This window comes from Solanum verrucosum, unplaced genomic scaffold, assembly GCF_900185275.1.
Source record: "Solanum verrucosum unplaced genomic scaffold, falcon-dt-bn FXZP01000142.1, whole genome shotgun sequence".
Taxonomy (NCBI): domain Eukaryota; kingdom Viridiplantae; phylum Streptophyta; class Magnoliopsida; order Solanales; family Solanaceae; genus Solanum; species Solanum verrucosum.
Window position 1 is genome coordinate 289,347 of NW_026020259.1, and position 9,950 is coordinate 299,296.

At 33.3% G+C, this 9,950-nt stretch overlaps 1 protein-coding gene across 4 annotated transcripts; it reads left to right on the forward strand.

Annotated features, from left to right (window-relative positions):
• Nucleotides 1-3,523: 3,523 nt before the first annotated feature.
• LOC125833437 (interactor of constitutive active ROPs 2, chloroplastic-like) lies at nucleotides 3,524-8,481 on the forward strand. 4 transcript variants are annotated; one of them, XM_049512590.1, is made up of 4 exons: nucleotides 3,524-3,660; nucleotides 5,512-5,597; nucleotides 6,234-6,414; nucleotides 6,544-8,481. In XM_049512590.1, the coding sequence occupies exons 2-4, from the start codon at nucleotides 5,578-5,580 to the stop codon at nucleotides 8,182-8,184; spliced, it is 1,842 nt and encodes a 613-aa protein (XP_049368547.1). In that variant the 5' UTR covers nucleotides 3,524-3,660; nucleotides 5,512-5,577; the 3' UTR covers nucleotides 8,185-8,481. The 4 variants fall into 4 exon arrangements, with proteins under 4 accessions (XP_049368547.1, XP_049368548.1, XP_049368546.1 ...); XM_049512591.1 differs by lacking the exon at nucleotides 3,524-3,660 and adding an exon at nucleotides 4,693-4,715; XM_049512589.1 differs by lacking the exon at nucleotides 3,524-3,660 and having other exon boundaries at nucleotides 5,276-5,597; nucleotides 6,544-8,203; nucleotides 8,302-8,481.
• The last annotated feature ends 1,469 nt before the right edge of the window (nucleotides 8,482-9,950 follow it).

Below are 9,950 nucleotides of genomic sequence, written 5' to 3' on the forward strand. Positions count from 1 at the left end.
TATATATGCATGTGCCTAATGTATATCTTGTTAAGTTATTGCTTCATTGTCAGTTAGTTGTCAAAATATAATTATGTAGTTTTGATTATTATTTCAAATAATGACTAGTTAATTACCCACAAACCTAGATGCAAATGACTAACTATTTATACTATAATAATTTTATTACACTTTTGAACTATATATACTTAAATTTGATATAATTTTAACTCTTACTTAGGGTCTTAAAGAATCTTATATTTTAAATTAATGTTATTTGATATTTTTTTGACTTAATCCGAAGCCTACAAATTTGTTTTCATTGCTCAAACTCGAGAAATTTAATTACTTGAATCTGACTTTATAGAATTTTTCGAGCCGTTTACAGTGTTATAAACAATAAAAGGAACAATTGTTAATGAATATTCCTTTTTATTGCTTAATTATTTCTTGAAATTAATTGTCTAACGTACCTTATAATCCATTTCTTAAAAAGAGGGTAGTTAATTAGTCATAACTATGTATTTTTTTAAAAAGTTTTTCAATAATTGTAATATGATTGTACAACTACTGTCTACTAGTCCTGTTTAATTATTGAATTGGTGGGAGGTTAAAATTATATTTTTAATTTCTTATTAATCGGTGTTGTTAGTGTATATAATTAAATTTTTAATTATAATATATATTAGTAAGAAAAAAAAGGATCAAGACATCAAATATTATCTGTATTTAAAGTCGAAGTGATTAAGAAACATTCTTTCACAATATAAACTCGAAATATATATGACCAGATACTTCTTAACAATCAAATACTAAAAAAAAAAAAAAACTATAACATCCTATGCCCTAGAGATATGCACCACTTTGGCCCTCGATTGATGAAACATAAGGGACGACCAAGAGAAGTTGTTCCTCATGTTGAGTTGATAAGACACTTTTACAAACACTGATTTTTTATTTTTTTATGACAAGGGAAACCCACTGTCGTTATCCTTTGAATGCGCACAGGGTAAAATTCCCACTCCTATGCAATAGAAACCCGCAATCGCTACCCTTTGGGTGCGCACAGGGTAAAACCCCCGCTCTTATGCAATAGCTCGCAAACCACATAGGAGAGGTAACCCGCACTAGGCAAGCCCGGTGCGACGAGCTCAACCCAGAAGGCAAACCCCTTACTTTCGCTGGCAAGGGATTTCGAACTTGAGACCTCCAACATGGAAGTCCCAAGCCCAAACCACTGGGCCACCCCGAAAGGGTCTTTTACAAACACTGATTGTCGTTGAACACATGCAAATGTTTCATTTTAATGTTGTTTTGACAATTATTTTTATACTAATTTAGTTTGTTTGGACTTTTGGATCAGGGCGAAGCTAAAGTATAGATTTGATCGAATTTAATAATTTAGCCTTTATTTTATTTTATTTTATTTTTTTGAAAAATTGTCAAATACTATGAGAGGTGGTGTGAGGATAGAAGTGTGGGATGATGGGAAAGGAGTTGGCTATGGGGTAAGGGTGATGATGAAGATGCAATGTGTTGGAGGATGAAGAGCACACAACCAATATGAAATACAATTTAGAATTTATTTTTTCAATCATACTAGGAAAGTCCATTTCCACATTTTATAAAGAACTTATTTTCCTACAAAATATGTTTTTCAATTTTTTTTATCAATTACCAAACACTATCCTCCGTACATAACACACCCTTAAAAGGTTGTACTTAAACGTCGATTGGTTTGAAGACAAATTATGTTGGGATATGTTATGTTGTGATTAGTTATATACAGTGATATTAGTTATGTTGAGATTAGTTCTTATGAACATAAAAAAAAAATGTTGACTATATCGATACCTTCTTAAATTTTTAAGTGAATTTATGTTAAACATTTAAACTATGTTTTATTCCAATTAAGCACTACTATTCATTCATAAATCCTTTTCACCCTTAACTAGTCACTAGATGGGACGTCAACAATGGAAACACCAAAGAAAGACCTGAACCTAATTCACGCAGTCAAGCGACAAAGACCTCTTTCTCTTCGGAAACTTTTATAACGACTATAAAAAATATTACCCACCTCATAAAAGGCTATTAAAAAAATCGATTCCTTCAACTCTCCTTGACGTTGAAGGTCGCGAGAGAAAATAAAACTATTCTTCGTAACATTTTTTTCAACTTACCTAAAATAAAGAAGAAAAACAACTATCATAAAATATTTTAAAATTTAAATCGTAAATATCTAACTTAAATGTGTTATAATATAATCAATTGAAATGAATCATAATTCGAATATTTAAATAAAATTCACTAAAATAAAAAAGAGTTCACTTTCACTACAATGGTTGTGCAAGTATACATACATTTCTCACTGTCAATTTTAAATAGACCAAATTTAATTTTCTTGACCAACAAAGTACAAAAAAACAAGTTAAATAAATTTGAAAGTAGAGTTACACTGTCAAAAAATTAAATAAATTGACAAGAAAACAAGAAGGAATCTAATCTAATAACTCCATGTGTTTTGGATTTTTGGTAAAAAGACATGTTGGAAATTTCAGACAGAGGAGCGGGACCAAGCGCGTGTTTCTCGAGTATACACATTTAATTGATTAATTCTGTCTTTCCGTTACTTTTACTTATTTATTTTGAATTTTATACATTTTTAAAAAATAATAATTAATATAAATATATTACTCCTCACAAGTCATAGCTATCTATATTAATCGATATTTAGTCTTAGATCTTAAAAATCGTTAATTTCCATCTCAATTTATGTAATGCAGTTTGACTTGACACGGTTTTAAGAAGAAGAAAAAATATTTGAAATTTATAGTCTAAAATAAGTAATATATTTTGGTGTGACTGTAAATCGCTTCATTAAAGATAGAATGAACATTTAAATTGTTATTAAATATACATATATGTCATTATTTTTTTGGGACCGACTATAAAAATGATCAATAGAAATTGAGACGGAGAGGTATACTCTATATCTAAAAGTAACAAGTAAAAATAAACGGAGGGATAGTAGAATGTTAAAATTCAAAACTTATTAGACATATAAAGAGACACTTTTTTTGAAATCAATCAAAATAGAAAGCAAGATACTTAAATGGAGACGAAATATATATATATATACTACTTTTTTTTTTTTTACCAAAAACAAAAAATTATAGAGGGAGTGAAACAAGAGAGTGAGAAAAATTAAAGAGAAATAGTGTGTGTGTTTCTTGGGAAACTGTGTACACTATTACTCTCCTTCTCAGGGGTTATATTGTAAGCAAAAATCTTTGAGCTCTTCACCTCACTTCTTTCTCTATATCTAAAAGTAACAAGTAAAAATAAACGGAGGGATAGTAGAATGTTAAAATTCAAAACTTATTAGACATATAAAGAGACACTTTTTTTGAAATCAATCAAAATAGAAAGCAAGATACTTAAATGGAGACGAAATATATATATATATATACTACATTTTTGTTTTACCAAGAACAAAAAATTATTGAGGGAGTGAAACAAGAGAGTGAGAAAAATTAAAGAGAAATAGTGTGTGTTTCTTGGGAAACTGTGTACACTATTACTCTCCTTCTCAGGGGTTATTGTAAGCAAAAATCTTGAGCTCTTCACCTCACTTTCTTTCTCCTCTTTTAAGGATATACTTCTTTTCTTGGATCTTGAGTGAGTTTTTCCTTTTTCTTTATTGAAAAATGTATGAATGACTTGTTTTTGGTTTTCATTAGAAATCTTGAGTTTCACTAGTCTGAGATCTTTCTGGTAAATTATAAAAAACTGTGAGGTACTTCAGATGTTCTTTCTTTAAAGTTTGAATCTTTTTCATGTTTTCATGGTGTTAGTGTTGTTGTATTTTCTTAGAGCATTGATTTCTCATGTGGGGTAGTTTCTTTTTTTGATAAAGTTTATGTCTTTGAGGAAATATTAATTTGGTTTTACAATGTGGGATGAGTTTTTGGGAAATATTAGCTGTTGGTTTGTGTTCTGACAAATCTTAAGCCGAGTGAGACGAGGTAGTGATAAGGTCTGCGTGCACTAAGTTTCCACAAGAAAACTTGAGTTCATCTTTCTGGTAATGTCAGATTGTTCATTTATTAATGTGTCATTGTTGTTATTTTTGTTAAAGTTTGAATCTTTATCATGTTTTCATGGGTTTAGTGTATCTGTATTTGCTTAATTTGTTGATTTTCTCATGTGGGTTGGTTTCTGTTTTGATAAAGTTTCAGTCTTTGAGGAGATATTTGTTTGGTTTTACAATATGGGATGAGTTTTTGGCTTCAAAGGCTTTGTCTATTGACTGTGTTCTGATGAAAGTGCTTTACTTTTTCTTCTTCTGTTTTTTTTCTTTGCCTGTTTAGAGAGGAAAATGATGTGTTTTTAGTTTCTTTAGATCTGTATAATTTTTCCCAAATATGGAAATAAAGAGAGATTACCATTATGATTGAAGTTTAGTTAATGAAAAATTGGTTTAAGTACCCAAAGCCTAACTAACTTTCTTCTTCTTGAAACATGACTGTCTGCTTTGCTGTTGGGCTAAATGGTCCTATTTTGCTGTTGTCTCTTTGCAATATCTTCAAGGGTTGGAATTGTCTTTTTTTTTTTTTGGTTTCCCACCTAGTGTGCGGTGGCACTTCCAACACGATTTTCTCCATACTTAGATATTGAACTTGAGAACTTTGGTTAAGGGTGGAACAATCCCACCACGGACTGCACGACAACAAGTAGACGTCTACATTTTCTCCTTGTGCGAATGTTGTTTAGTTAAAAAAGAAATGTTCTTTTTTCTTTATTGTCTCCTTGCTTCTGTTTTTGGGGTTTATTCTTAAGTTTTGGCAACCTGTGGGTTGCTGTAGATATCTCCATTGAAGTAGGTTTTAGTTCATATGTTTTTTGAAAGTAATATAAAATAATAAAGATACCTAAGTTTAGGAATCATTTCATCTTATTATGTCTGAAAAAGTCTTTTGGTGATTACTATGTTTCCTGTCCACTTTTGAGATATTTGTTGCAATATGATTTCAAATGTCATTTTCTTATGCACCACATACCCAGTCTAATCCCACAAGTGGGGTCTGGGGAGGGTAGAGTGTACGCAGACCTTACACCTACCTCGTAGAGATAGTGAGAGACTGTTTTCGACAGACCCTCAGTTTAACTAAAGCATGTAAGAGCATGAGTAAAGATAAAGGAAAAAGAAAAAGTGGATATATGGCTTAAGTAATGATATTTGTTTGCAACTTTTCTTTTCCTTTTTCTTTGTACTCTCATTTTCTCCTTTCCTTTTTTTGGTTTCTTTATTTTTCCATTGTAAGGTTTGGTTGGTGGAGTGGAGGTAGTTTATCTGGAGTTTCTTTGAAGGGACAGTGTTGTTTGTTTAGTTTGATTTCCGCTTTTGAGTGTTTGATTAACGTTTACATATACTTCATGAATCTTTATTTGTCTTTTGCATATGTACATATATTAGAATTCGTTCTCAGCCACGGAATCCTCTGAACTATTTCATGTGTTGTGGGTCAGGTGGACTTTAGTACAAAGCTCATTTAGTTTCTCATTTCTACATTTTGCTGCTGAGAGGAAATTGATATGCAGACACCAAAAGGAAGGTATTTTGCATCTGTTTTGTTTGTCATCCCGTCTTCATGAGACCAGAACATTGATTTGTTTGTCATCCGTAAATGTAGATAAATTTGTCAGTTCTAGAGTGTTTCAACTAATAAGTTATCAACTACCCTTTTTCATATTAAATTATCACCTTCTTGTTTTTAGTGCATTCATTCACTAAGTCGGAGGAAATTGTTCGTCTAGAACTCAGTGGTCTTTTAAGCAAGAGTTAACACTGTTGAACTTTTGAAGAAATTATTCTCGAAATGCTCGTAACTATACTATATCATGAAATTCACATGGTATCGAGGTTGAAGATTGGCAGATCCATTTTTTTCTGTTTGGGAAAAAAAATTATGTGATGTGGCCTTGCAAGAAGGAGGTTAAAGCATTAGATCAGCTTAAGAAATGTCATATTTAAATTTCTGCAACATATTAGTGCTACTAATGAAATGGCTTTAAGACTCTGATGTGTTCTAAATGAAGCCATTGGTGAAGTTTTCGCCAAAATATTTGGTGTGTTGTGCGATAAAAAGGAAACTTGACTTACATTATTAAAAATAAAACAAATTGTACTTATCGGCGAGTCTGTACTGTCTCTTTAACTAACTTGTTCTCTTTCTCCCATTTTGCTGAAGGACTGTTTCTGTGGAAGTGCCTCAAAGGACATCTGCTGCTACACTAAAGACAGCTCGAAAGCTCAGGACTCCAGGATCAGATGGTGATTCTGTTTCGTCTCCGAATCCAGCCAACAGAACACCTAAAGATAGGAGTCCGAAAGTTGTTTGTCGCCGGTCACCACGGAGTCCAGTGATAGAGGTGCTTGAGTTATGTTATGTGTTCAGATGTGCTAGCCACTTCTTTCTGTTTCTAATTATTCGTTCTTTTCGTAGGTAAAGGTACTTATAATATTATTCTAATGCTCATTGTTCTTATTTGACAACCTAGAAGAAGCGTCCTGTCAAAGCATCTGACTTGGAAACACAGCTTGCTCAACTCCAAGATGAGCTAAAGAAGGCGAAGGACCAGCTGAGTTCTTCTGAATCATTGAAGAAAAGGGCTCAACAAAATGCTGATGAAGCTAAAAAGCAGCTTGCGGTCATGTCAGAAAAGCTCGAGGACTCTAAGAAGCAGCTGCTTGATCTCTCAGATTCAGAAGAAGCTCGACTGCTGGAGTTGCGCAAGATATCACAGGATCGAGACCGAGCATGGCAATCTGAGCTTGAGGCTATCCAGAAGCAGCATGAGTTGGACTCTGCTGCTTTGTCCTCTGCCATGAATGAAATACAGAAACTTAAACTTCAGCTGGACCGGGTGGCTGATTGTGAAGCCGCTCAAGCTCATCATGCTGAGTCAGCTTATGTTGAGATACAAAGCTTAAGGATTGAACTTACAAAGACCCTTACATTGGTTGATAAACTGAGAAACCAGCTTAACGATAGCAAGGAATCTGAGGCTTGTTCATTTGAAGAAGTGAGCAAAGCTCAGATGCAGCTGGAAGTGGCCAAGATGACCGAGGATACTCTACGTTCTGAAGGTCTGAAAGCAATGGAGGCTTGCAGGACCTTGTCTTTGGAGTTGGAAAAATCAAAGGATCGAGTAGCTTCATTGGAGGAACTTGTCAGCAAACTCCAGTCTGGTCTGGTAGACTCTTCAGAAAGTTCTGTAGCCGCAGAAGGAAACAGCTTAAATGTAGAAGCTGATAAACTAAACATTGAGCTGAGTACCATCCAAGTTGAGGTAAGTCAATTAAGAGCTGCTTTGGAGGATTCCGAGAGAAAGTATCTGGAAGAATACATCCAGAACACCTTGCAGACACGAAGTGCTTATGAGCTAGTGGAGCGCACAAAATCCGAATCACTTCAGAGGGAGGCTGAATGGGAGGCAATACTAAATGAAGCAAAATCCGAAGTGGAAGAGTTGAAAGAAAAACTGATGAACATAGAAGCTCAACTTGTTGATATTTCGGATGTGAATAAGGGACTAAGTCTGCATGTTGAGCAAATGCAGTCAGCTGATAAAGAGTTTGAATTAGCTGCTCAACTGAAGAAATCAGAGTCAGTTTTGGGAGATCTGAGAGCAAATTTATTTGACAAAGAGACAGAGTTGCTGAGTCTTATGGAGGAGAATGAGCAGTTGAAGTTGGAAATCAGTAAGAGGGAATCGGAGAGTACCAAAATTAACAACAAGGCACTTGCCTTAGTAGAAGAAGCAAAAACTGCAGAAAGAGAGGCCCTGATAAAGCTGGGAGATTTGACTGAGGAAGCAGACAAAAGCAGCAGAAAGGTAACTCGTGTCACTGAGGAGTTGAATGCAGCACAGGCTGCAAACTCGGAGATTGAAACCGAGCTAAGGAGGTTAAAAGTGCAATGTGATCAATGGAGAAAGGCTGCTGAAGCAGCTGCATCTATACTTTCAACTGGAAATAACGGGAAATATGTCGAGAGAACAGGTTCTTTAGACTACCACACTATCGGTGGAAAGCTTGGTTCACCACTCTTGGACGACTTGGATGATGACTCGCCAAAGAAGAAGAATAACAACATGTTGAAGAAACTCAGTTTTTTATTGAAAAAGGGACAGAAGTAAATAATGTGCTATCGTGCAGGTTGCTTTCGCATGATCATTGTTCCATTTCTGCAGTAATCTTGATCATGTAAACATTTTTCATCATTTGTTAATAAATCTACTAATTTTCCTTCTCAGGACTTGCTGAGCTGATGCCTTCATGGAATTAATCGTTTTTGCGGATTTTTGTATAGCTGTTTGGAAATCTTCAGTTTGTATGGCAATTGGTATTTTTAGATACAGACTGTTGTATTTTCCAAGTATTTGTTGCAAGTGTAATGAAAGCTATGACAGATGATTAATGGTAAAATTTGTTCTGTTGCTTAAGATTTTTCATGTCAAAGATGGCATTTTGATCTTTATCTTTATTTTTACTCTGTGAAGAGTCTCACTGGTCATTTAATGGACGAGTGCTGACTTAGCTGATGAACTAGTTCTTGGGTTGAGTTTGATCCAATATTCATTTTTTAATGTAATATCAGAGCAGATTTATCTCAATTCTTAGTTCTAATATTGGGTTTCCATATTAATTTATTCACACGCTATATGTCTAGCCACAAGCGTGTGGAGGGATGTTAAGAGTCTCGACCCTTTAAGGGATAGATAGGGTAATTCTCACAAGTCACCTTTTGAGTTAATTTTTGAGATCAAGTTTAACTTAAAATTCAAATTCTTAAGAGAAAAAAGATACATATAAAAAAAAACTAAAGTACTCCAAATTTTTTGAGTTTCATACTTGAATTATAATGTGTGTGTGTTTTTTACTTGAACTATCTCTAAATGTTGATAGTTTGAAGTGTGTTTTTAATAAACAATGAGTGATAATTCAGATAGGACAATTCTCATAAGTCACCTTTTGAGTTAATTTTTGAGGTTAAGTTTGACTCAAAATTAAATTTCTTAAGAGAAAAAAAAATATAAATATAAAAAAACCAAAGAAGTTTCATACTTGAATTATGAGATGTGTGTTTTTTTACCTGAACTATCTCTAAATGTTGATAGTTGAAGTGTGTTTTTAATAAACATTTAGTGAACAGATAGAAAATTTACACACTGATAGTTCAAATATGAAACTCAAAAAATTAGAATGTTTTAGATTTACTTTTGACCTTTAGCTCTTTGTTTAAATGAACTTATACTTTGTGATTTTTTGTTTTGTTTTTACGTTGTTAGGAATATTTTTGGCTATTTTTTTAAAGTTGAAGGTATAAAGGGTAAAGAATATGTAGATTTAACACAAATTTTATAGTGTTAAGAGTTAATTACATCTTATCCCTATTCTTTTTCAAATTACAAAAATTACTTAAATTTGGTGGAATTTGGATACATCCCAAAACATCTTGATAACATTGCGTCCCAGTTTGGATACATCCTTCAACTTCCTACTACACCGAATCTTGATTTCGAATACATCACTCAACGTCCTAATACACCGAATCTCATTTTCGGATACATCACTCAACGTCCCGATACATCGTGTAAAGTGATGTATCCGACTGATACATCGCATAAAGTAAAGTGATGTATCCGACTGATACATCACGTAAAGTAGAGAATTATTGTATTTTTTTCAAATTGTAGAGAATTTTAGAGAATATAGTAAAATAAGTTGTGTATTTAAGTAATTTTTTCCAAAAATTAAAGATCGCCTCAAAATACGAACATTTGTGCCAATGACCCAATTATTTTCAAATCAACTCTATTGGGCCCAAATATTTGATCCAAACAATTTTATCAGCCCAAATGTAGCCCTCTTCGTATATACATATATAGTCCCAAAATTCTTA

Excerpts from the sequence above, each read along its gene's own strand:
- LOC125833437 (XM_049512590.1), top strand. The coding sequence starts at position 5,578 with ATGCAGACACCAAAAGGAAG. Across the intron at positions 5,598-6,233 it reads ATGCAGACACCAAAAGGAAG|GACTGTTTCTGTGGAAGTGC; the intron begins GTATTTTGCATC and ends ATTTTGCTGAAG. Across the intron at positions 6,415-6,543 it reads CACGGAGTCCAGTGATAGAG|AAGAAGCGTCCTGTCAAAGC; the intron begins GTGCTTGAGTTA and ends TTGACAACCTAG.